This window comes from Hippocampus bargibanti, linkage group LG02 (assembly GCF_051943395.1).
Source record: "Hippocampus bargibanti isolate YZ-2025 linkage group LG02, ASM5194339v1, whole genome shotgun sequence".
Lineage (NCBI taxonomy): Eukaryota > Metazoa > Chordata > Actinopteri > Syngnathiformes > Syngnathidae > Hippocampus > Hippocampus bargibanti.
The window spans coordinates 24,754,523-24,780,299 of record NC_142735.1 but is presented as its reverse complement, the minus strand read 5'-3'; the positions used below and the strand labels follow the sequence as shown (position 1 = coordinate 24,780,299).

The following is a 25,777-nucleotide window of genomic DNA, read 5'->3' as shown; positions in this document are numbered from 1 at the left end:
TGTGGAAACAGAGGTGGCCACAGGAGGTCGCCATTTGTGCCTCTTTTTTTGGGTGAGACAGCTCCCTCCATGTTGCCTCAAAATGGCACGAAATAAATTATTTAATTGATTGCAAACATGTATGCTTTCCTCTGCACTATTTGAATCATATTCATTACTGGATGTGTAACAAGAAAGCATATTATCCGAATCTGAAGCCATTGTTTTGATTCTCCAGCAATGCAAGACGTCTTGGCGTGACGTCACGAACTGGGGTGGGACTTTCTGAAAATGCCCAATTCGCAGCTCAATTTTTTTGCATATTTTGGACACTTTAAGTCATTTTTATTGGTGTTTTGCATTTGAATAAAAATATCATACTGCGTGTTTTGGGTATTTTAGATGCTATAAAACGTTTTTCTGATGTCAGTTAAAAAACAAAAAAATGACGTTGGTTGTCCTTTAAAACATTTATGCTCCTTGGGTTGTTTGTTTCAAGGAACATTTTGGCCTTAAAACTTTCACAAATCAATGTTTGTTTTTGAGACACTAAGTTCAAAAACAAGCAAAAAACCCATTTTTTTTCCATGTTAAATCATTCTGCCAAAAAAGGCGCACCACAGTTTTAATCATTATGCCAAAAAGGCGCACTGAATTATAAGACGCCATGGTAGAGGCTGGCATTACGTTATGCACCCACTAGTGGGTGGTACGCTAAAGGGAATGTCCAAAAAAAGTCAAATTTTGCCATCATTTTCCTTTTTTGATGTCAAACACGAAAATAGAAATTGCAGACTATTATCATGTCTGGTATTTTGTGCATTCTTATTATCTTATAAATTGTCCAGGGTTTGATCAGAGTTTATCACAATACAATAATAAATATCATTTTTAGATATGACCAACCTTCCTTCTTTAAAACGTTTATGTTCCTGAGGGCTTTTCACGGAATATTTGGGCCTCTCATGGAATATTTGGGCCTATTTTCACAAATCAACGTTGATTTTTGAGACACTAAATTGAAAAACAAGCAAAAAAAGCTGCTGTGAAATGTAAATCTCTCCAATTTGAGACAAATAAAAATTCATCTAATCTAATCTAATTTTAAGAAATTACAGAAATCAAACGTTGTGTTATATATCCCAGAATGCACCATGCGCTACTTCTTCTACAGGGGGGGGGGGGGTCAGTGGCTGCTAACAGTAGTTGTTAGACCTGTTGCAGCTCAAGATTACTTCACATATGTGGTGCACCGGCATAAAGCACAGGGTCATCAAATGAAGGCTTTTGGGTGCACCTTATACGGAAAATACGGTACTTTAGGAAAATACGGTACTTTAGGAAAATACGGTACTTTAGGAACTGTGTTCCAACTCACGTAGGTGTCCTGGTCATACAGTTCCACCACTACGTGCGGAGGGTTAGCCACCGTCGCCTCAGGGTCCCCGAAAATTTCCACGTCGTAGAAAATGAGCGTCTGGTCCCAGGTGGGATTGAGAGTGTTTCTCACCGTGACCGTTTTCTGCGACTGATGGAGGAAAGACACAATGGCGTACGGATCTGGAAAAAAAAAAAAAAAAACACCGTCATTTTTGCGGCTCGGGTGGAGTGTGAGGTTTCGGCGTGACCCCGAAGCGCTCACAGAGAGGTACAGTGACGTGCGCGGCTGTTTGTTTTTCCAAGTTGAGGGAAGTGTCTCAGAGGAGCCGTTAGCGCTGGAATCAACTTGAATCTATGTTGCCTTTTTCCCCTACTGCAGCTCAATTAACCTCCTAGATGACCTTGCATCCTTGTGTCCTTCCTTTTTTTTCATTTCTTTCCTCTATATGCACTCTTCTAATGTTACACACGCACACACACATAGACACACAGTGGTAACAAATAGACCACTCATGGCGAGCTATCCAAATAGCCCATTAGCTCATGTAAACAGAAATATAAACAGCCCCAAGAAGTTATGCAAGTGTAAGCGCAGGTATCAGTAGCTAGGAATGAGAGTGGTCAGGAGTGTACCTGAGAAGCTGTCCTTGTCCATGGCCATCAGCTCCCTAGCTTGATACAGGTAGCTGCGCAGGTGGTAGCGCGTGCCTCCTGAAAATAGACGACGGCGTGAGGAGATGAATCAGGAAGAAGACAGAGTGGCGAAAGGAGACTCACGATCAAAAAAGCAAGAAATGGTGGGTCTGTTGACTCCAAAGGTGGTGGTGACGGATTTGTCGTCATGTTTGTCTTCAATGCTGCTCTGTGGAAGCCAGACCGAGCGCAGGGTTGAAAGGCAAGTTGAAGGAATCGCTGTCTAAGGCCACGTCTCACCAGGGAGCACTCCAAAGCAAAGATGGCCGACGGGCCCGTCTTCTCTAATGGCTCCATGCGGCACCTCCACCTGCGCCTGCGGAAGCTGTCTGTCTTTTTCGGCTTCAGGTGAAAGCGCCAGCCAAACAGCGAGGCATACTCCCAGCCCTCCCACGTCGCCTCGTCCGGACGTTGCTGCGAAGGTATAATGGTCGAAAAGCTGACAAAGATTCAATAGCGTAAACAGGAAAAAGTGGGACTTTCTTACTGTACTTTAAAGGACAACCGACGTCACTTTTTTGTTTCCTAGCTGACATCAGAAAAACGTTTTACAGCATCTAAAATACCCAAATCACGCAGTATGATATTTTTAGTCATATGCAAAACACAAATAAAAATTACTTAAAGTGTCTAAAAAGTACTTCAATTTGAAATCGGAAGTGGCCAGTTTCAAAAGGTGCCGCCCCCATGTTCGTGGTGTCACGGCAAGACGTCTTGCCCTGCTCGAGAATCAAAACAATGGATTCAGATTCGGAGAATATGCTATCTTGTTACTCATCCAGTTATGAATATGATTCAAATAGTTCTGAAGAAGAATCAATCAATTAAAGAATTTATTCCGTGTCATTTTGAGGCATCAGGGGTGGGAAATGTTGCACCAAAAAAGGCAGAAAATGGCGACAAAGCCGTGTAAGGAATTAATCAGCCCGTTTCCACAGACTGATGAATTCCTTACATGGAGCTTTGACGCCCTCTTCTGCCTCTTTTTGGTCCTACACAACGTTTTCAGACCAAAGTACAACAAAATGCATTGACGTGATGGAAGGACTGCTACAATGTGTGCTTCTTTCGGTCAGGGGTGTTCCTTCAGTGACGTAGGGTGAGGACTCGTCACCGACTCAAAAACAAGACTTCCGGAATATTCAGCGCGAGCCTTAAAACGTAAAATATAGCTATATGCGGTGGAATCTTTGTAAAATACGCTCAGTAGAAGTCATTTGAAGTGATTTTACAAATTATGGACACAACTTGTCCGGAGAAGTCGGTTGTCCTTTAACTCATTCACTGCCATTCCGGGATGTATTTGACAATTGAAAAGTGTGACATAGAGCTTACATGCTCTCTAGCACCTGGAGCAGTATCCTGGAGGGACGAGCGGACAGCGGGGGGTGTGACTTGCCTGTCAGATTTGACAGGTAGGTCACGCCCCCATAGCAACACTAGCTGAAAAAAGGCACGTCACAACAACATCTGTGACACTCTGACGAAGGCGGAAGTATACGCCGAAACATGTCAGGTATTTGAAAATAATTTGTTTTAAATTAAAAAAAATCCTGAATTTGTTCGGGTTTTGGTTTTTCATGTGGGGGTGCCAATACAGTGCTGGCCAAACCTCTGGCAATGTTTTTCAATTCCACAAGGGGGCAGCATTTGCCTTTTGTCCGTGCTAGCGCTTTGTTACAGCTTCAGCTGCTGTTAAAGCACTGCATAAATTAATATGTATGTATTGTATTTTGTACAGCCGCCCCATTTCAATCTCAGATAACTCCAGATGCATATAATTTAGGAATTGACTCGTTTTTCTGGTGAAAGAAGAGAGTCTCGCCTTTCTTATTCTGCATTGAATGTTTATGTAGTCCAAGAACTGAATATTCTGTGGGTCCTGCAATTTGAGTGAAAATGACAAAAACACTGGCACTGGAGTGGATACATTTTTGTACATCGTCTGGCAGTGAATAAGTTAATGGTTAATTGGTTTTCACTTTTGGTCCCTACATTTAAAAACATACCATCGTATTCCTTATTTGTCAATACAGGCTCATTATGTTTTCCAATCTTCCACCGACAATAAAACAAACAAAAAAGAGAGAACAGATACTGATTATTTGGCTTTAAAATGTTATGTTTGAACTGTACTTGAGCAAAGGCGTTCAAACAGTTTCTATTTATTATCAGTTGCCCTTACTAGTTTTACATCTGTACAGAGTGGTTCGCCACGCTCAGCAGCAAGAAGAAGCTTGTAAGTGCATTTGTGCGGCTGAAGCGCCATCTAGCGGATAATTCTAGTTACACCAAACACAAAAGGCTTCACTTCCATCCATTGCTTCTGTTTGTTCATCACTATCATCACAATTTGTTACGGTTGAATACTTTTCTGACCTTTATTGAAATAATAATTGTTAACCGGGTTAAAAAAAATAGCACAATATATTGAAATTCCATTTTTAACTTGGTAATTAGTTACCTTTCTGAGCGCATCTATTTTCTGCTGGTCCCGCCTTCTCATGCGCATCCACCGCCTTCGCCGGTTGGTGTGGTACATCTTCTCCGCGGGGACCCACGATTTGGGCCGGCGGTCCGGTGGGATGGTGATGCCATACTCCCAACCTGTCACACGCATCGTGTAAAAAAAAAAGAAGTTCGTCAAAAGGGATATTTACTTTGCATATTTAGCAGGTATTGACGCACCATGATCGTCCACGCCCCGGTTGAGGTCCTCACTCCACTCCGGTTCCTCCCACACCCATCCTGGAGGACACTCCACATCATCTTTAGGCACGGCTTTCTCCCCATTCTGCCTCGCAAAAAATAATTTTGTGGGACGAGAGGATTCATGAGCCACAAAAGAATTTGCTATAAATGTACTTTTTTTTTAAGTACAAGTTGTCACTGTACCACATCGGTGTATCCCTCGTTCATGCCAATCCACTGGCCACCTGGTAACCGCATCTGGTTTTCAAAGACTTCTTCTGTGTACGTCATGTGACCAGCATCCGCATCAAACAGCAGTCTGTCATGTAATAATGATTTAAAATAATATTTTATTTATTTTTAATAAATTCCCGGGTCTTGTTCTTGCCATTGAGCTGGCAAACTTGCGTATGCAGAGGCAGAGGATCGACGCATAAAAATATCAGCCCTTCTCAGTAGTGCCAAACAACCTCCGTCCAACATAACATTAGAAGAGGGAAAGGCGTTAACTACTCTACAAAAAGATACAAATATTACTATTTTGCCAGCAGACAAGGGGGTGGGGGCTGTTCTTTGAACTGTAATGACTCACGTTCTCTCTGGACTTATGTACCAGTCGCCGGCCCAGGTCCAACCGGGTGAGGGTTTGAAACTCTCCTTGGGCAGTTTTACTCTTCCGGTCACGTCACTGAATTTGGGGCATGTCAGACCCGTCGTTCCCCAGCTGCCTACGAGCGCGAGCCGAGTCTGATTCTCATACTGTCAGGTGAGGGGGAAAAACGTGTTTCCAAGTGAGCTGGGCAGGTGTTGAAGTGAGCAGGTCGGAGTTAGGCCTTACGGTTTCTGCGAAGACTGACAGCTTTCCCTCAGCGTACAGGTTGAAGTGTTTGTCGTCGGCCGCCAGTCCGAACCAAACTTTGACCCGAAGCTGACCAGGAAGTTTGGCCTCTCCAACGCCACCTTGTGGATACTGTCCCACAAGGGACAATATGGCAGGTGAGTAACCTTCTATACAGTGAATAGTAATCATTCCTGACCACTGTGCTGTGACACAAAAATTGACTCCAAATCATGTATTTTCACAATATAAGCGTGTGTTTAAGGCAAAAAATAGACACCAAGAGACGTCACCGCAAACCTTTAGATGTGCTCATGTGATTAAACGGCACGTTCATGTCATATTAAGGACATTTTACTGTCTGTTGGTACGCTCCACACCACGACATCTAGATTTTGGCCTGTTCTACTGCCACTTTCCCTAGTTAATTCCCTTACTCTTCTTTTTTCGGATGATGTTTGTGAAAAATATTGCCCATTCGGAATTCATTACAGTCAGAACGTTGTTTTTTTTTTTCACTCCAAATGTTTCTTTTTTCATCCTCAGATGGCAGGGTCTCTAATTATTTGCATTTCTTTTAACAACTACACAATAGAGGTTGTGAAACATTGGTTTAGCGAAAAGGCGTGTTTTTGTTTTGTTTTCTCACTTTGAGGAAGATGGTCTGCAGCTGTCCGCAATGTTTTCCGCCGTGGCGCTCAGAGTAGAGGACGCTATGTGCCGGAATGCGGTGGTACGCCACCCTTCGCTCGCCCTGCAGCATCCAGATCACGATGTCAGGAAGGCTGTTCTGGGGCTGCAGAAGGACACGATTAGCTTTCTTCCGGATTTTTTTACCGGCTTTTTTGACGCACCCACCTCTTCGGCCAAACTCCTCAGTCGGCCGGCCCAGTCCTCTGCTTGCTCCATGACTGTGGAAAGGTCCGTTGCCGGTCCGTGTTTGAGGGCCAGCGCTGCCGTCATGATCTGCTGCAGGTGCAGAGAGCGAATGTGTCGGAGCGAACGGTCCAAGGGGGTGGCGCACGGCCAGTGGTCCAGAGAAGGCAGCTCCTGACTGAAGAGTTCCCAACACGACATACAAAGTCTTTTTGTCATCTGTAACATTGAGTAGCAGTACCTCATCTCTCTCGTCATCTTAACCGTTTACCTGCAGTCTGTGATGACCTGATCCAAGAGCTCCACCACTCGAAACTCCAGCTCGTCCATATCGCTTCCCGCCTCCAATTCTAGCTGCACCCGCTGCAAGTTGACTTCCTGGATACAGACACACACACATATCCAGTCATCTATGTCAAACATGACTTTCTCCACAAGCTAAAACTTACCAGTCGGTCAAGTGCAGCCAAAAGCGTGTTGAGAGCCTCAATCCTCGGGGCGATGTCTTCCCACGCCGATGAGAGAACAACCACCGGCTTCACGTTTCCCCACGGGAGGTAATAGTAGTGACAACCTGGATGAAATAAAACGCTTCCGCATGAAGGACATAAATGGCCGCATGCTGGCACAGGTGCAGGTTGCCCTCATGTGACTCACCGTCAAACACGGCCCTGCTGAACTGTGTGGTGGAGGCCAGCGGAAGGCAGCTGTAGTCAAACTTGTTGCCGTAGTTGCCGATGCTGACCTCAAATTGGACTGCATCGTCAACGTCCTGCAGGAGCGTGGCAGAGTAGAATGCTACAAAGAGGGAGAACTTCCTCTTCCTGAGGAATTTCTGAAAGGGGGGGGGCAAATGAAGAGTAGTCAGAGTGCCAGTTTATCTTCTTTTATGAATTCCATTGTGACTATTTTCCCCTACTTCCATCTCACCTCAACCACGAGCAGATCATCCGACGGGATGTCTTCATTTTTAGGCTCCGGTTTGTCCACCAGTTTAGTGGTCAGTTCCAGCAAGATGCGACCTCGGTAGGCCACACCCTCCCCCTGAGAGACGGAAGAAAGCGGTGTGAGTATGCAAGGTACACACGACGCATCATGAAAGGGCCCAGAATAATAATACTTTTCCCAAGTTCAGGTCTTCGTGGGGGTCATTGAAAGTGCTGAATTCTCTTGGACTGCCGTACAAGTTGACAAAACACGGGCCAAATGTGGGAAGGAATCCGAGCGTGTCGTCCACTGTGGACGGAAAGATGAACGGAAACCGAAATCGTCAACCGCCTTCATTGGACAGAATTGACAAGAGATGAGTACAAGGACAGAGAACATACTGCCAGAGGGGACGCTCCGCGGGCTCAAGTCGTCTGAAGCACGGAAGTCAGAAAGAAAGATTGACATTTACAGTAAAGAGAGAAAGGAGTCATCAAGTTTTTTCAAAGTTGAGTGAAGAAAAGGAAAGCATGCCGCAGTGATTATGAGATGTGTGGTTACCCAAAATGCAAGCAAACACCCCCCCCCCCACACACACACACACAATAAATAAATAAATAAATAAATAAACAAAAAAATGGATACATGAATAAATGGATAAATAAACAAATGTATAAATAAACTGATAAATAGACAAATAAATAAATGGGAAAATAACCATATAAATAAATGGATAAATAGACAAATAAATAAAGTATGTAATAAAATATTACGAAATAAACAAATTAAGAAAAAATTTGACATCCAGAAAAATTAATAAAGTAGATGAGAAATTTTCACTAATAAACAAATAAACATCCATCCATTTTCCGTAGCGCTTATTCCTCATTAGGGTCACGAGGGGTTGCTGGAGCCTATCCCAGCCATCTTCGGGCAATAGGTGGGGGACACCCTGAATTGGTTGCCAGCAAATCACAGGGCGCACAAAGACAAACAACAGTCACTCTCACACTCATACTGGGGGACAATTTGGAGTGTTCAATCAGCCTGCCATGCATGTTTTTGGAATGTGGGAGGAAACCGGAGGACCCAGAGAAAACCCACGAACAGGGATGCCGGAGCGGGACATGAACAGGCGACCTCTGCACTGTGAAGCCGGCGTGCTAACCACTCGACTGCCGGGCCACACAACAAATAAACACATATATAAAAAAAAAATAAAAGACAAAGAAAAAAAAACAAAATAGGTAATAAATAAATAAACCACATAAACAAAACATGAATAATAAAATAATTAAATAAACGTATAAATAAAAATAATAATTGATAAACAAAAAATACATAAAGCAGGTAATAAATAAATTAAGGAAGTACTAAAAAATTAACCAACCAAACAAAACAAAAATAAATAAATAAATAAATAAATAACGCGAACGTTGACATATTTTTCCCAAGATGTTAGTGGGCAATGATCTGTTCCGTATGCACTTGGGGTAAGCACAAAGTTTACGTAATTGTCTCAGCTAGTGCATCCGAAACACTTTATCAAGCCAACAAACAAAAAACGTTTTGGACCGCAACTCACCGTCAATCTCGCCTCCGGGTGCCGAGATCTTAGACATACAAAGGTGGACGGTGCCGATGACATCGTTGTGACTGGCTCGGTCCCTGTCGGGAGAACACGGAGGGAATCAAAGGAAAATATTTTACGTGATTTAAGGACGCAAATGTAAATGGCTAAAACAAATGGCTCAACCAGTCAAGAAGTCGGATCCTCATCTTCTCACACATGGACGGAAACTGGGTGGGAGAAATGAGAAACAATGAAGACTTCTCGAACGTCTCATCACATTTCATCAACTTGGGGTCTCACCCGAATTGGCATTGTGAGGCTCTGGTGCCACTGCGGATTGGCGTTCTTCTCCAGAACCTTTGTGCACACCTATACGAAAACAATTTGTGAACATCTAAGCTGTATCTCGACATAGCCAAAGACCTCAATTACAGTCGATACCGTTTTGCCAGCAAAATGGATCTCCACTAGAGGATCTACCAAGTTCTTCCTATTGCTGTCGAATCCAAAAATCTGCTTCATCCCATCCATGAAGGCATCGTCCACTGCACACGATGACAGGGTTGGCATCCGACAGAGTCCGCGACTGCTCTAGCGTGCACACGACTCACTCTGAGGAAGGTCCTCGGCTCTGAAGACCCTCAAAGTGAAAGCTGCTCCTCTAAGGGACAGACCGGCGGGCCTCAACAGGTTGCTCTCGATATCCTCCTTGTCTTCAACGCACTCGCGCTTGTCCGCCTGAAAGTGGACTCGAAGGATCAACAATGTGTCAGGAAATTAATTAAAGATGACACACAAAACAAGATTCAGGTCATGAATGTTCGCACCGGCGGCTCATCTCCGGCGGCCAACACCCATAGGCTGACTTTGAGGTAACCCTTAACCCCTGCAGACAGGTCGTCGGGGTCACAGAGGAGCACCCATTTCCTCAAGTAGCAGTGTCCTACCAAAGACCAAAGATACTTCATTCACATGGCTTGTAACGAGGCGACGGAAAGCTCCTCGCTACTCACGATGCTCGTTGTAGATGGCGCCCACGTCCAGCTGTCGACACAAGCCCACTCAGTCAAATTCAAGGTGGGGTGTGGGGGGAAGGCCTCACTTTTGATCGCACACTGAATGCTCACCTTGAATTCTCCGACGACGGCGTCCGTTCTAAGCGAGCGCGAATCACACACCTGTCGAGCATACATGAACGGGCCCGTCAATTCTGGGAAGTGGGGCGGAATAGAGGGTGATGGCCACTCACTGCTATGAAGATGGCTTCGTCAAACAGGTCGGATGGCGTCTCAAAGAAGTTCAAGAAGAAAGTCTACGCGTGAGGGGCGAAGGGAAAGTGAGCTTTATGTGTTTCTTTTGTATGTTTACTGTTGAACAAAGTTGAATGTATTGTGAATACGGACGTTGAGTGAACAATATGGAGTTATTATACTGTTGCTTTAGAGTTATTATTGTTTTTGTGATTGTTATTACTTTGCACTATTATGAGTGTTGTGACGTCTAATTTACCGTAACAGTATCAAAATGTATTTTTTACGTGTTTGCTGAATGGAGGAAATGTTTCCCTCCACACATATACACATATATACATATACACACTCATATATATATATATATATATATATATATATATATATATATATATATATATATATATATTACATGCAAACAGGGTCGGATATATCGATAGTCCCGGTTATATCGATATTTTTTCGGACTCCCTTGAATATCCATATAACGAGACTTTACTATATATATATATATATATATATATATATATATATATATATATATGTATATGTATATATATATATATGTGTGTGTGTGTGTGTGTGTGTGTGTGTGTGTGTGTGTGTGTGTGTGTGTGTGTGTGTATACACTTATGTATTGTATATACATATAATATTTATCATTATTATTATTATATATTTAATTCTTAAAAAAATATGTTATTCATTCAAGGTGCAGTTTTTTGCCCTATAGTGCACACAAAAAAACTTATTTTGTCACAATAAAATACATTTTTGTCATTCATTTAACTCATTCACTGCCATTCACGAATTTATTTGGGAATTGAAAATATGACAGAGCGCCATTCGGGTTTTTTTCATGCTTGGATGCCGATAAAGCGCTGGCCACGGTCTCTGGCAATGTTGTTTTATTTTCCACAAGGGGGCAGCATTTGCCCTTTTTTTATTTGTTCCAGCTTCAGCTGTTGTTAAAGCGCTTTATAAACTAATATAATGAATTGACTCTTTGAATCCATTCCGTTGTATTTTACCTCATCAAAGCTCGGGTTGTTGCCTTTACGGATGCGCGTCCTCCTGCTCTGACCAGCGACCGTAATCTTGACGACCGGGTTGATGTTGACTCCTGGTAGCTGTCGAGCCTGGATTACCCTCACGCGAACCTGTACCGGAGGCGTCAACATGAGTATGAGCCATCAGGAGGCGCTCAGGGGCCCGTTTTAATAATAATAATAATGCATTTGATTTCTTAGCGCCTTTCAACACTCTCTTGAAACTGGCACGATGGCCACGATCCAAACTGTTGCTGGTGAGACCAAAACAAGGCATTGGCTACCTAGATAGTTACCTATTTGCTATATATTTGCTGTCTATTAGCTATCTATCTATCTAGCTGGCTATCTGGCTGTCTATCTATTAGCTAGCTAGCTATTAGCTATCTACCGACCTAGCTATCTGGCTGGCTATCTATTAGCTAGCTGGCTAGCTTTCTATCTATTTGAGTTATTCCGGGTTGAGTGAATGCAGGCGCATGTGGCTGTTTTGGTACCTGAATATCCTGAGGCTTGTTGGGAAGTGGTTTGGGCTGACTTGTGGTACCCCTCCGTCTCCTCTTCAGTCCCCTGCGAGTGTTGTAAGACGACGCCGAGGGTTTGGGGGTCTGGGCGGTAGGTGACTCCTGGGCCTGAGGCCCCTGTGGACCGACCACTACCATGGAGCGTCCGTCGTCCGCGCCTTGCTCTTCCGGGACATCCAGCATGATCATGCTCTCCGTGTCCTCCTCGCCCAGCGTGTCCAGGGAGATCACTGCACCCACAGACGTCAACACGTCAAAAAAAAAGGGACAGCAGGCAACCGACGCCAATTTCCAGCTGGGGCGAGAGACTTGTTACTTGTGATGGTGTCCAGCTCCACATTGGGGTTGCTGTGAGGCAAGGACTCGGGCAGCGATGGCGACTGGAACATGGGAGCTGACCCGGGAGGCGGGATGTAGGATACCTGCAGGGTGAGGGTAGCCTACAACGAAAACATTGTTTCACCAAATCAGGACGAAACAAAACATCAACATCAGTGGAATCCATCACAACAGAATCAGAATCATCTTTATAGGCCAAGTATGTAGAACATACAAGGAATTTGTCTCCGGTAGAACACGCTGCACCAGTATCATCAAAGATAGAGACATGACAAGGTGGTGGGCAGGGTTCTGGGGGTCCAGTAGGATTTTCCACGCCCTTGTCTTGATTATTGCAGTGAGCAAGTCCTTGAGAGTGCGTAGGGCGGTGCCAATGATTTTTTCCGCCATCCTAACTGTCCGTTGAAGTCGGATTTTGTGTATTTTTGTGGCTGCCCCGAACCAAACCTTGATGGAAGAACACAGGATTGATTCGATGACTGCCATGTAGAACTGTCGTACCTATGGCAGGCCATGCTTCTTCAGCAGCCTCAGGAAGGTCATCCTCTGTTGGGCCTCGTGTCTCCAAACAGTTTGCAAAAGGGGCCAGATTGGATTTTGGCTAGTGAGAAGAAGCTGTCTGCTGTATTTGGTGCGCATGGATCGGTAGCGCCTGCCTGAGGGTGTCATGATCTGGTTGGCGACCAATGGGTGGCGCTGTCGGCCCCGCCTGCACCTGCACAGGTGCTGGTCGTCCCGATCAGTGGCGGACTGCCACGTTTGGATTGGCAACCAACGGGTAGCGCTGTCAGCCCTGCCTGTTGCCTCGCAGGTCCTGGTCGTTCCCAATCAGTGACATTTAAAAGGACTCCCAGCACGACCATTCAGTGTCGGGTCATTATATGCAATTGTATGCATTGTGTATGCATTGTATTCTGTGCATGTGTTTGTTTCATCTTGGCAGACTTTTACTCTTGCTTTTTCTTTTGATACTTTGTATTTTTCTGTTCAAATGATATTAACGTTTTAGATTTTGTTCCTCTTGACTTTATTTTAATACAATTTCTCAAATACAACCTGCTGCTCCCTCCTGCCTGCTTTTTGGGATCCACACCTGCCATCGCCACCTTACAAACCGCGACAGAGGGGAGTCGCTGGAAAAGGTGGTGGGCAAGGTGCGGTGGGTCCAGTAGGATTTTTCCATGCTCTCATCTTGATTCTTGCAGTGAGCAGGCCTTCGAGAGTGGGTAGGGCAATGCCAATGATTTTTTTCAACAGTTCACCGGAACGGCGTTAAACTTATTTGGTATTGAGAAATATGACCAAAGCATTGGGCCTCACTATCTCACCCCTGTGTTGTTCCTCTTGGTGTCCAACAGAGTGACGGTGAAGGAGGCGGCAAAGTTGGGAGAAGTGAGGACATCTCTGACGGCAAGCCGACTTTCACCCAAGAACCTGCACACAAGCCACGTATGTAAACGTCTGGAAAAATCTGGAAACATCTCATCCAGGCTTTTTCAATGCTAGCGTTAGTTGTAGTCACCTGTTCCTTCCCATCTTCTCATGGTCTTTGACGACACAGTGAAGCTCAGCTCCCGGGTCCAGAGGAATTCCCTTTAGATCCCATTCAAAGCCCTGGAGGTGAAAGTTGACATCGGAGCTGTAAATTCACCCGATGGCTTTTTGAGTCTCACATTTTGCAAAATTCTGGCGGAGCCCCACCTCGTTCCAAACTGGATTGGGATTGTTCTTGATGACCTTGGTCTTCTTTTTTGACCCTGAGGAAATGAAGAGGGAATATGATTTATCTCATATGCGTCTTTGTACACGGAAAAGAGTCATTCTTTTCTCATGGTTGTTTGCTTTCCTGTTTTTCGCGTGAGCGCACGCAAAAACACCCATGTAAGCGCACCTCCGCTCTTGGCAGATATCTTAACAAAACACCTCCGCCCTTCCTCGGAAGGGTCAAGAGAGTGCGCTTAGTCTCCATCTCCCGTGAACACGCATTCTGACTTGACGTCTCTGGGACGGACGGGAAGTGGCAAAACGTCCACTTCCTGTCGGCTTCGGCTTGGCACAGGTTCACGGGCTGAGAATAGACGGTGACCGGAGTGCGGTGCCGTGAACCCGCTTCTCTTGAACAGTTCCGTTTTCCTGTGAAAACGTTTGTACCGCATCACTGAACTCGGTGCGGAATCAGACAGTTTGGGGATGAGGCTGAACGATGAAGGCGCCTTTCAATTGATTTATCGTACAGCATAAAATGGCGCTCACACAAAGGCAGGAAGTTATAATGGAAGCTCTCACCTCATGAAGAAGCTGCAACTAACTTATGGAAATACAACAGAACCAATTTTAAACTTTAGGTCAGGCCTCCATAACAATGACACAAACATGACTCAGCAACTTTTGTCAAAGCGCCTGAATGATGAGGGATATTTAAAGGAGGCAACGGGTGGTCTTGGGTACCCTTGCTCTTCTTACCTCGAAAGGTGACACTCGCCAAGGGGTCCGAGTGCCTCAGGTTGTTGGCCCGCTGAACAACGCAACGTAACATGGTCACACTTTAAAAGAGTTGGTGAGTACGATGTTGTAGATCGTTACATCACCGAAAGAGATTGTGTCACGACTAATACAAAACAGCAAAAAAAGGGAACAACACTTTTAGAAAAATGACATTAAAAAAATAAAAAATAACAACACTATCTTTGCCTGTCCTGGAAAAAAACAACAACCCAAAGGAGACAAGTCCTCACTGTGGGCGCTTCTCCGCCAGACTGGATCACACAGAAAAAACTGGATAACAATTGAGCGTGTCCTGAACACACACACACACACACACACACACACACACACACACACACACACACACACACACACACACACACGCACACACACACACGCACACACACACACACACACGCACACACACACACGCCTCACATCCAGAGGAAATCCCAACATTTCCTGTTCTCTCTTCCGAACCTGTTTCTTGCAAACTGCAATGCGACTATCCCTTTTATTTATTGATTTTTATCTGTGCCATGTTTGTGTATGCTTTGGTACAAGTTTCTCTTTTAGTGAAAAAGAAAAAAAATGGATGGAGACGTTGAATCAGCACCCTTCCCTCCCCCTCTGGGGGTACTGAAGCCAGCTTTCCAATAATAGCCTCTCAGCTGTTTGGCAGGAGGAAGGGGACCCGTGCTTAGATCAATTCTAACACAAATAAACATAATCACGAGTATAGTTCCGCGCATCAATTTCAAGTTTCTATCCCATTTCCCTGCTGCCTTGGCCACACCCTTACCTTCATGAGTAACGGTGCAGTAGGCGTCGCTAATGTCGTCATCCGGCGTTCGCAGGCGTTCTGCACACAGAACGAACACACGCAGCATGACACACGCACTCACACACGATCAGAGCAGAACCGTGTGGGAATGTCCAAATGTTATCCTGATCGGAGACGAGTGGCCCTCATTACATAGCGACAACGAGAGAGAGAGAAAGAGACCGACTGCTGAATTACAGCTGCTGCTCTAAACGGTCTCATTGCTTCAGTATGCCCCCTCTGAGACACATGCATAGACACAAACTCTCTCTCTCTCACACACACACACACACACACACACACACACACACACACACACACACACACACACACACACACACACACACACACACACACACACACACACACACACACACGCACACACGCACACACGCACACACACACACACACACACACACACACACACACACACACACACACAGACACACACACACACACAACAGGGTATTTTAGGACCACAAGTGCATTCGCTCGCCAAAATACCAAGCACACGTTCACTGAGGTCAGATTTCACCAAACTCATAGGACAACATAAGATTTAACAACCATAATGCAATTATTTTAAACTGAATACAGTACTAAATGACAACTGCGGTGTACTTGTGACTTTCTTACTGTTTATTTATTTTTATCCAGGACATAAGATTATACAGTACTTAAAGGACAACCGACGTCTCCGGACAAGTTGTGTCCATAATTTGTAAAATGGCTTCAAATGACTTCTACTGAGCGTATTTTACAAAGATTCCACCGCATATAGCTATATTTTACGTTTTAAGACTCGCGCTAAATATTCCGGAAGTCTTGTTTTTGAGTTGGTGACAAGTCCTCACCCTACGTCACTGAAGGAACACCCCTCACCGAGAAAGGACATACCTTGCATCACGTCAATACATTTTGCGGTACTTTGTTTGGTCTGAGAACTTCGTGTTCATCTGTGTTGATGGCAAAATTAGAAGGAAAACACATAAATAACGCGATGGTGAATCGTTGTGTGTTGTGTCAAGACTTCAACAATGTATTTGATGTTCGCTTACAAAACGTCCGGGGAGACAATTTACACGGAGGTTTGTCGCCCTCTTCTGCCTTTTTTTGGGTACTTTGAGTACCTACATTTCTCACTACATTTCTCTCCAGATGCATCAAAATGACAAAACCGAACTTCTCCTTGTCGGTACCAAATCCACCCTCCACAAAACTAACAGTTTCTCTCTCACCATTGACAGTTCAACCGTGTCCCCCTCCCCTCAGGTCAAGAGCCTGGGTGTCATCCTCGATAGCTCACTATCTTTTCAGTCCCATATAAATAACATAACTCGGTCTGCTTATTTCCACCTCCGTAATATTAACCGTCTCCGTCCCTCGCTCACCCCTCACACCACTGCTATCCTTATCCACAGTCTCGTCACCTCCCGCATCGATTATTGCAACGCACTTCTCTTCGGTATCAACCAGAAATTTCTCCATAAACTCCAACTAGTCCAAAATTCTTCAGCCCGGATCATCACTAGAAGCCCCTCCTTTCACCACATCACCATGCAGCTCCACTGGCTCCCTGTTAATCATCGTATCGAATTCAAAATACTTCTGTTTACATTCAAAGCCATCCATAACCTTGCCCCTCCCTATCTTTCTGACCTGCTTCAAATCTCTGTTCCCTCTCGGTCCCTCAGATCTTCATCCTCCCTTCACCTCTATGTGCCCTCTGCCCGTCTCACCACGATGGGTTGCAGAGCTTTCAGCCGCTCTGCTCCCAAACTCTGGAATTCTCTTCCACCCAACATCCGCAATATTGACTCCCTCCCTATTTTCAAGGCTCACCTCAAAACCCACTTGTTTAAAATTGCTTTCAATGTATAGTTCTATCTGCTATTTTATTATGTATCATTTTACTTATGGTTTTATTGTTATGTGCTTTGTTTTATTGTTTTTATTGTAAAGTGTCCTTGGGTGTTTTGAAAGGCGCTTGAAATTAAATGTATTATTATTATTATTAAAATGACCGGAATAAATTCTTTAATCAATTGTAAAGATGTATGCTTTCCTCTTCAGAACTATTTGAATCATATTCATAACTGGATGAGTAACAAAAAAGCATATTTTCTGAATCTGAAGCCATTGTTTTGATTCTCCAGCAAGGCAAGACGTCTTGGGGTGACACCAAGAACAAGAGGGCGGGACCTTCTGAAACTGGCCACTTCCGGGTTCATTTTTTTGCAGATTTTGGACACCAGAAAAACGTTTTATAGCATCTAAAATACCCAAAACACACAGTTGATATTTTTAGTCAAATGCAAAAATGACTTAGCGTGTCCAAAATCTGCAAAAAAAAATGAACCCGGAAGTGGCCAGTTTCAGAAGGTCCCGCCCCCTTGTTCATGGTGTCACCCCAAGACGTCTTGCCTTGCTGGAGAATCAAAACAATGGCTTCAGATTGGGAGAATATGCTTTCTTGTGACACATCCAGTTATGAATATGATTCAAATAGTTCTGAAGAGGAAAGCATACATGTTTGCAATCGAGTAAAGAATTATATGTGCCATTTTGAGGCAACATTGGGGGAAAAAATCTCTCACCCCAAAAGAAAGAGGCACCAAATGGCGACCTCCAGTGGCCACCTCCGCTTCCACAGGCTGATAAATTCCTTATATGGTGCTTGGACGCCCTCTTCTGGCCTTCAGGCGGCTTTTGGGTGCAACACGAGGACCCCAGACCAAACAAGTACAGCAAAATACATTGACGTGATGGAAGGACCGCTACAATGCATCTTTTTTACGGTCAAGGTCGGTCCTTTAGTGACGTCACGTACGGACTCGTCACCAACTCAAAAACAAGACTTCCTGAATATTCAGTGCGAGTCTTAAAACGTAAAATATAGCTATATGCAGTGGAATATTTGTAAAATACGCTCAGTAGAAGTCATTTGAAGCCATTTTACAAATTATGGACACAACTTATCCGGGGACGTCGGTTGTCCTTTAAATGTGGATTTGAACATGATTTGTGAAATTAACACTATTGTTTTGGACTACATCCCTCACAATTTTCTTTTCCTTTTGGCTTTTCCCTTCAAGGGGTCGCCACAGCGAATCAGTGTCCTCCATCTTCAGAGGTTTGATTCTCATGTTTGTTTTGGCCAAATTTTTTACATCGGATGCCCTTCCTGACACAAGCCTCTGTATTTATCCGGGCTTGGGACCGGCACAAGAAGACACTGGCTTGTGTCTCCTTGCGGCTACAGAACAAGCAACTCTATAAACTTAATAAAGATGAAGATGCTCAGTAAAAGGCTGCCAAACACATAATGGTCGTCGGCACAGCAACATGGAAAACTATATTTTGTACTTTGTACAACGGTCTATTTTTAACAATGGGAGCCATAGAAGTAAAATATTTAGAAATGTTTTTCAGTGAGTCACACACACACACACACACACACACACACACACACACACACACACACACACACACACACACACACACACACACACACACACACACGCACACACACGCACGCAGAACGCACGTGATTTCCACAAAATGTCAGAATATAGTATTTAAAATAACTTTGTAATGATACTCACTATTAATATGAATAGTGCTTATGTCGTTAATAAACCCACGATTCGACATCTTGCTTTCTTTTCGACACATTTGTCAGAGGCGTTCGCTCGGACACTGAACAAATACTCGAACACAGGAAGGTTTGTTCTTTACTGCCGCCAGGAGGCGCACATTTCATGAAGCCACTCTGCGCGCTTCTCGACTGACACCTGACCTCTGGAGCCTAAGACTAGGTTTTTGATAATACACGCAAATTCAAGTGACACATTAGTAAAACGAAGCCTTCTTTATTTGAATACCACGGCCCTGGACGTCTCCTGGTACAAGCACAAGCATCCATAAACTAACAGAACATCGACATTTTAATGGTTGGCCTTTCCATGAACTGATCATTTATAACCTAGCTAATGATATGTTCTTGTGCAGGAGAGTACCAAATACTCCCTTCCGTCTTGGGTTAGCTCTCTTACTCAAGTATGGGCTGGGTCTGTTCATATTGTGTACTGGCCTTGTGGTCATAAAGAGTTTGATGTTTCTCTTTATTTGTAAGTAGGTTCGTTGTCAGATCTCCCAGGCAGGTGACGCGCAGAGCTTGATCGCGGCGTGGAGTCGAGCAAGTCGTGCTGTGAAACTCCGTGCGATGCTGAGCAGGTCTCTGCGAGCGGTGTGTCTGTCCGGGTCTGAGTCCGAGATGATTCTGCCCCGTGGTTCGCCCAATCTCTCTGTCCCGCGACAGCTCCTTTTATACAATTTTCAAGCGTGTGCTATGCGTCAGGGTGAGACGCATTACAAGGAGATCAAGGAATTGAAAGACAAAATCATACACACGTGTGACGCCACAGTCACACATGTTCGGCCATCCAAGCATTCCACAAGATGAAACTTGTAAATATGATAACCTTTATTCTGTCTATTTTCTATCAATATTCCAAAGTCAAGACCTCCATTCATTCTGGTGGAAAAAACATTTACTGTTGCGTTCGTGGAGGACTTTTCTCAATTGTTAGGTGTCAACGACAAATGCCTGAAGGAAATCTACAAATAAATAAACATATAAACGTTGTTTGAATGGTAAATTTGTTGATAAATGACACTGTGTGTGCCGCACCATCTCCCTCAACCCAAATTATTTGTCATATTAATATTATACTGTACAGCTGAGATAGACAGCACCCCCTGCGACCCTAATGAGGAATAAGCGGTACGAAAAATGGACGGACATCACAGAATTATTTGTCATAGTAATATTATACTCTACATAACAAACACTTACATCCCCTTTGCCTGTCATCATAAAGGTAACTAGCCTGTTTTTGTATTATAGAAGAATTACAGCCTGCCTCTAAAAAAAAGAAAAGAAAAGCATTATAACATGAATGTAGGTTAAAAACCTCTTGACAGATACAACTTTTATTGTCTCCCCTCTACAGTCAATCTACATAAAAAAAAATAATCAAAACTAAATCAGCTAAAAACTTGAACATGAAAGAGCTCCAAAATGGGATTTTGCGATGGACAACTGATTGCAGGTGTAAAGACAAAAGAAGACAAAAAAAGAAAAAAAAAAAAACATTGGACAGTCATTGAAAAAGAGCTCAATCAGACAGAGTCTTGAGTGGGTGATCTTGAATTCTGTTCACGTTTGTGGTAATATTTCTGTGGAGAGGCAACATTACACAAAGGTCAGATTTGCGAGAAAAAAACCTCACTGTATGTGTTCATTAAAAGGGCTTTACACGAAGCACACCTTCAAATTGTCATAGTGCCTCCGGCTGCTGCAGTGCGTGTCTTTGGCGATGTTTTCTTTCAGGTAAAATATCGAGCAGAGTTTGCAGAAATAACCAGATTTCGGCACGACAAATTCTGTACCTGCACCCCAATAGACAAGACATGAATTGACCACTGCACAAAAAAGAGAAAAGAATAATCCAAGTAACTCAGTGTGTTTAGTACCAAGGGGGTTGTTGGGTTTGAACGGTGGGAGATCGAAAGCTGGAGTACCACAGGGAGACTCGGAACGTGATCGTTTTGCTGCCGGTGAAATCAGCTCGGCCGTGCGTTTACCTGTTGCACAATTCAAAGGTCACATGATCGGCCACATGGTCGTGTCCTGCGGCAAAAACTCAACTAACCAAGACTTGATACACGTCTTCCTACCAGTCAATTTTTTTGGTGTCATCTCAACAATTAAGTATTTCGTCCTTAACTCATTCACTGCCATTCACAAACGTATTCGCGAATTGAAAATATGACATGGAGCGCCATTCCAGAATTAGTTCGGGTTTTGTTTTTTATTGTTTGGGTGCCGATACAGTGCTGGCCATGGCCTCTGGCAATGTTTTTCCCTTCCACAAGGGGGCAGCATTTGCCTTGTTTCCATGTTAGTGCTTTGTTCCAGCTTCAACTGTTGTTAAAGTGCTAAATGAAACCAATATGTACATATAGCATTGCATTTTGGACAGCCGCCCTCATTTCAAGCACATATAACTCTAAACCCATATAATTTATGAATTAACTTTTTTTTCTGATGAAAGAAAAACGTCTAAGGTTTCTTATGATGCATTTAATATTTATGTAGTCCTAAAATTCAATATTCAGTGGGTCCTGCAATTTCATTGACTGGAGTGGACACATTTTTGCACGTCTGGTATGAATGAGTTAATAAGCTTACCTTACTGTTAAAAGGTAAAATAATCCCCTATAATATATCCATGATAGCTCTATAAATGCCACTTTGACATAATATGAGTAGTTCAATTCTGAAATCATTCCAAATTTTCCGGTTCTATTGGCCGAAAATTGTGGTTCTGCTACGTCAGAAGATGTACCCAATTTTTGCACTGGACCTTGCAAAGGCTGCCGAGCAGATGCGGCTAACTCCTCATTTTCCTTCTCCGCCATTATGCTTTCCTCCTCCTCTGCATTCTCTTGTTTCTTTTGCTCCTTTTCCCTCTCCCCCGCCTCCGCTTCCTCCGCCTCTCTCTCCGTCTCCTCTGGGAGGACGCATGGAAGCCGGGGCTCATCGGCTGATGTTGCTGCCTCTGTCTCGCCGTGGCTCTCGCCGGTCGAAATTGTCACTGCAGCACAACAAAAGTCTGTCAAGTTCATTCCGATTCATATCACTTTGTCAGACCATCTTTGAGACTCACCGGAAGCCGATTGCTGTCGCTCCTCAATTGCGACGAGTAGGACGTCCTCTTCAACATGTCCCACTTGGTCCAGCGTCACCAAAGTTGCGTTGTCCTCTACATGGAAAATAAAGCAAAAGGCATTGCATCTCCGGCACACCTTTGAACGACCATTTCCATGTTTTGTTCTTTATCGACGAGACATCGTACCTTCATCGTCGCAATGTTTGGTGCATTGAGGCATCCCGACAGATTCACGATTCTCACGGTGGTATTCCTCATCTCCAGTTTCATCCAAAGTCAAAAGAGCCTGCAAAATGCAACTAGTCACCAAGGGCCATCTCGAAAGATCGAAGAACAAAAAAATGTACTTCTGTACTGCTACTGTCATGTTTCGTAATCATCCATGTTGACCAGTTGTGTCAAATTCATTTTTGTCATGCTACATCATAGTCACCTTGGAGGGCCGTTATGACTGTGAATTTTGTTCAACCACTTCCAGATATTACGTACACAGCGAACAACAAATTAATGGATAGCTAGTTAAGGATCAGAAGTTAAGAAGCATGAATTGCTGAAAAAAAATTAATGACTACATTATATAACAATTTAACAATTTCATAACTTTGCTGCTGTGAAATGTGAATTTCTCCACTGTGAGAATAACAAAGACTAATAAAGGCTAATCGAATCACATCTACCGTATTTTCCGGTGTATATGGCACACCCAAAAAGCCTTGATTTTCTTCAAAAGATGACCCTGCGCCTTATACGCAGGTGCGCCTTTATATGTCAAGTAATACTGAGCCACAACAGGTCTCGCAACGACTGTCAGCAGCTATGACTCCATTTTCCCCTGTAGAAGTAGTGCGTCACCCAAGCCTCTACTTTAGCGCCTTATAATGTGCTGTGACTTATATTTGAAAAACGTTTGTATATTTGGAAAACGTTTTTCATTCATTGAAGTTGCGCCTTATACCCCGGTGCACCTTATATATGAAAAAAGTTTAAAAATACACCATTCATTGGGAGTGCACCTTAGTCGCCGGTGTGCTTTATACACCGGAATATATGGTAATCGAGATTTTGATTCAGACTTCAAAAAACAAAACAAGAGAAGAAATGATGCATTGACAATGCTTGAATTGCTTTTGCAGGCCACATAAATTGACACAGCGGGCCAGATCTGGCACCTGGGCCTTGATTTTCACACCGGTGATGTCGATCGACTATAACTGCTTTTACATAATGGGCTCTGGGATGTCGGGTTTGATAGAGGCGACATGGGTTTTTTTTAAACGATCATGTTTTCGTGCACAGATTAAATTTCTCAAACAATCAGACGAAAACCGAGAGGAAAAATGTGGCACGTAAGGACCACTAGAATGAGTTGTGGCTACTAAAATGCAATAAATTAGCTATGGAACGGGATTGCGGGTGGCGGTGTGTGTATAGGCATCGTGATGTGACACGCAAATTTTGATCCGGCTGTTGCGAGATGCTCTTTGGAGGACATGCTCAGGAAGGAAGAAGAACTTTTGTTACCTCAGGGTTCAGACAGTTCTCTGAAGATTCTGCTTCACTGACTGGGCGTTCGCCCTTTGCCTCTTCCTGCTCGAGCACAATTTCATCCAGAGTAACCAGAGCGAGCACGCCCTCAGAGACATCGGCGTCCGGAGATCGTTGATCGGCGACCTCCGCCGTTACGACTTGGTCCAACGTGACCAATTTTTCCTTAGCCTCGCGTCTCCTGGTCTGCCATCTGCTCGACGTGCTCCGCTCCCGGTTTTGAATCTTCTTGCGTTCCTTCTGGCCTCGCCCCTTTGCCTGCCGAGTGCCGTCCTGCAAGAAGTTTTCCTCATCGTCGCTGACTTGGTCCAACTCCAGACCTTCCAGCGGCGACGGTCGCTCGTCTGTCTTGGCAGCGGAGTGCTGTTGCAACCCGATCTTCATTGGGGAAGGAACATCTTCCCCTTTGACTTCTGCCTCTTGTTGCTCTTCACATTTTGTAGCTTCATCTCCCGTTTCTGTTTGTTGCTCTTCTGTCTTGACCGGATCGCAAACGTCTTTGCTCGGCTCTTCCTCGAAAGAATCAACCACTTGATACGTTGCGTCCTCCTCATCCTCAAGCTTGACCGGTGATGTCCTCTGGCTCCCGTCTTTGTCTTCTGAAGCGTACGGCGAGCGCTCGGTCGACGGCTGATCTTGGCCCACGTCGTCCTCCACGGAGTCCAGAACCTGGAACGTTGCCGCCTCTTCTTCATCAATGGTGTCGTTTTGTTCCGTTTCAAGCTCTTTCTTTGGTTTGCCTCTCCTGCTATTACTTCTCGTGGCTGGAGAACTCATCATCTGGTCCAGGACTTGATAGATGGGCTCTTTTTTCATGACGGTCTCCATCTTGATTTTTTCCGTGGCAACTTGTTCTTCTTGAGCTGTGATCTCACTTGCTGGGTCTCGCTTTGGCGGTCTTCCTCTTTTTCCTCTGGTGACTCTCGGGGCGACACTCGCTTCATCCTCCACAGAGTCAATAATGTGGAAAGTGGCCTCCTCGTCCTTGGTCGATGTTTGGTTGATCTGTTGTTGCGTCTTTCCTCTGGTGCTCCGCCTCCTACCCGCTGTCTCTGGCTCAGCAGTGGTGGACCTCGGGTTCTTTGGGGGTATGCGGCCTTTCCGCTTGAGTGCTTTGCTTGACGCAGGTTCCAGCACACTGAGCTCATTTTCGGTGGGAGCCAGTTGTTCTTCAACCGAATCGATCACCTGGTATGCTTCTGCTCCTTCCTCTTCTTCTTCTTCTTGTACTGAGACCACAGAGTCTTTTTTGAGTAGCAGGCCACCTTCAGTGTCGACAACTTGTCTGCCAAGGTCAGCTGTGGGCGGGTCCACATTGTTTTGTGGGCAAGAATCCGCCATTCGCTCTTTATCTACATCTTCATCCTTCACAGCATTTTCTCCTGGTTGATTTTCCCGCTCTTCAACTTGTAGTGCGTCTATTTGCATCTGCTCTTCCACTGCATTTTCAACCTGACTGATGTTGTCCTGCTCCGGAGGTGCTTGGAGCTGGGTCCTGCCACCTCCAGGGACATCGGCCTCCAGGATGCCGACTTCGCCAGAGGGCTGGGTTTGGTCGTTTTGGTCATCGCAGATGCTATCCAACACTTGGTAACTTTCCTCGTTGGCCATTGTCACCAAATTCGTTTCTCCACAATCAGTGGAGGACAACGGGGGTGAAGCCTTTGCTTGTTTTGTTTTTTTGGAGGGGGGCGACTTTGAAAGCAGCTCGGGCGCGGACCCCGAAGAGAGGCTCCTTTTGGATGAGCTTCTGGTGGTCCTGTAGAAGGCTAGCGGGGAGGAAGCGGAACTCTTTGACTGTTTTGAGGCTCTCACTCTGGTCCGTTTATAAGGGGGAAGTGAAGATGATCTTTCGGGTCGGGGCGGGGCCTCTCTTGCGCTGTCCTCCAGTTCCCCGACTTCATCGACGGTGACAAATTCATCCATATCGGAAGGTTGCTCGTCAAAAAGATCCGCATCTGAAGAAACGGCCCCCTGCCTCTGAATGATGAAGTCAACAACAAGATTTGGCACATTTGTCAGACATCGACACAGTGTTTTTATGGTTAAAAAAGGAAATAAAAATAAAT

The 25,777-nt window shown here is 44.5% G+C and overlaps 2 protein-coding genes and 1 long non-coding RNA gene across 12 annotated transcripts in view; 1 reads left to right on the top strand and 2 right to left on the bottom strand.

The window, feature by feature from the left end:
- dysf (dysferlin, limb girdle muscular dystrophy 2B (autosomal recessive)) overlaps window positions 1–15,807 on the bottom strand; it is a 36,510-nt gene extending 20,703 nt beyond the window's left edge. For 2 of the 7 annotated variants that reach the window (XM_088990422.1, XM_088990421.1), the window contains exons 1-33: window positions 15,406–15,807; window positions 13,821–13,876; window positions 13,642–13,733; window positions 13,448–13,553; window positions 12,097–12,220; window positions 11,754–12,010; window positions 11,239–11,367; window positions 10,207–10,269; window positions 10,085–10,135; window positions 9,971–10,001; window positions 9,785–9,900; window positions 9,569–9,695; window positions 9,399–9,502; window positions 9,258–9,326; window positions 9,141–9,184; window positions 8,970–9,052; window positions 7,786–7,818; window positions 7,578–7,693; window positions 7,388–7,501; window positions 7,115–7,292; window positions 6,907–7,031; window positions 6,729–6,835; window positions 6,440–6,635; window positions 6,231–6,377; window positions 5,582–5,713; window positions 5,336–5,502; window positions 4,948–5,062; window positions 4,741–4,846; window positions 4,517–4,659; window positions 2,293–2,466; window positions 2,137–2,221; window positions 1,993–2,070; window positions 1,358–1,539 (exon numbers count right to left, since the gene is read on the bottom strand). In XM_088990422.1, the coding sequence (XP_088846548.1) occupies window positions 1,358–1,539; window positions 1,993–2,070; window positions 2,137–2,221; window positions 2,293–2,466; window positions 4,517–4,659; window positions 4,741–4,846; window positions 4,948–5,062; window positions 5,336–5,502; window positions 5,582–5,713; window positions 6,231–6,377; window positions 6,440–6,635; window positions 6,729–6,835; window positions 6,907–7,031; window positions 7,115–7,292; window positions 7,388–7,501; window positions 7,578–7,693; window positions 7,786–7,818; window positions 8,970–9,052; window positions 9,141–9,184; window positions 9,258–9,326; window positions 9,399–9,502; window positions 9,569–9,695; window positions 9,785–9,900; window positions 9,971–10,001; window positions 10,085–10,135; window positions 10,207–10,269; window positions 11,239–11,367; window positions 11,754–12,010; window positions 12,097–12,220; window positions 13,448–13,553; window positions 13,642–13,733; window positions 13,821–13,876; window positions 15,406–15,493 (3,738 nt within the window). In that variant the 5' untranslated portion in view covers window positions 15,494–15,807. Of the gene's footprint in view, window positions 1–1,357; window positions 1,540–1,992; window positions 2,071–2,136; window positions 2,222–2,292; window positions 2,467–4,516; window positions 4,660–4,740; window positions 4,847–4,947; window positions 5,063–5,335; window positions 5,503–5,581; window positions 5,714–6,230; window positions 6,378–6,439; window positions 6,636–6,728; window positions 6,836–6,906; window positions 7,032–7,114; window positions 7,293–7,387; window positions 7,502–7,577; window positions 7,694–7,785; window positions 7,819–8,969; window positions 9,053–9,140; window positions 9,185–9,257; window positions 9,327–9,398; window positions 9,503–9,568; window positions 9,696–9,784; window positions 9,901–9,970; window positions 10,002–10,084; window positions 10,136–10,206; window positions 10,270–11,238; window positions 11,368–11,753; window positions 12,011–12,096; window positions 12,221–13,447; window positions 13,554–13,641; window positions 13,734–13,820; window positions 13,877–14,582 lie in introns of all 7 variants that reach the window. The other 5 variants (XM_088990417.1, XM_088990420.1, XM_088990418.1 and 2 more) reach the window with 4 other exon arrangements.
- Window positions 5,432–25,777, top strand: part of LOC148902109 (uncharacterized) — a 20,601-nt gene continuing 255 nt past the window's right edge. The window contains exons 1-3 of one of the 2 annotated variants that reach the window (XR_016114242.1): window positions 5,432–5,509; window positions 5,621–5,739; window positions 13,478–13,568. This is a non-coding gene — a long non-coding RNA (uncharacterized LOC148902109). Of the gene's footprint in view, window positions 5,510–5,602; window positions 5,740–13,477; window positions 13,569–25,777 lie in introns of those variants that run through there. The other variant, XR_016114241.1, reaches the window with a different exon arrangement.
- The window catches only part of znf638 (zinc finger protein 638), a 19,892-nt gene continuing 14,505 nt past the window's right edge, over window positions 20,391–25,777 (bottom strand). For 2 of the 3 annotated variants that reach the window (XM_088990413.1, XM_088990415.1), the window contains 7 exons: window positions 23,685–25,688; window positions 22,350–22,449; window positions 22,161–22,256; window positions 21,840–22,088; window positions 20,965–21,075; window positions 20,759–20,880; window positions 20,391–20,667 (listed from right to left, as the gene is read on the bottom strand). In XM_088990413.1, the coding sequence (XP_088846539.1) occupies window positions 20,611–20,667; window positions 20,759–20,880; window positions 20,965–21,075; window positions 21,840–22,088; window positions 22,161–22,256; window positions 22,350–22,449; window positions 23,685–25,688 (2,739 nt within the window). In that variant the 3' untranslated portion in view covers window positions 20,391–20,610. The remainder of the gene's footprint in view (window positions 20,668–20,758; window positions 20,881–20,964; window positions 21,076–21,839; window positions 22,089–22,160; window positions 22,257–22,349; window positions 22,450–23,684; window positions 25,689–25,777) is intronic. The other variant, XM_088990416.1, reaches the window with a different exon arrangement.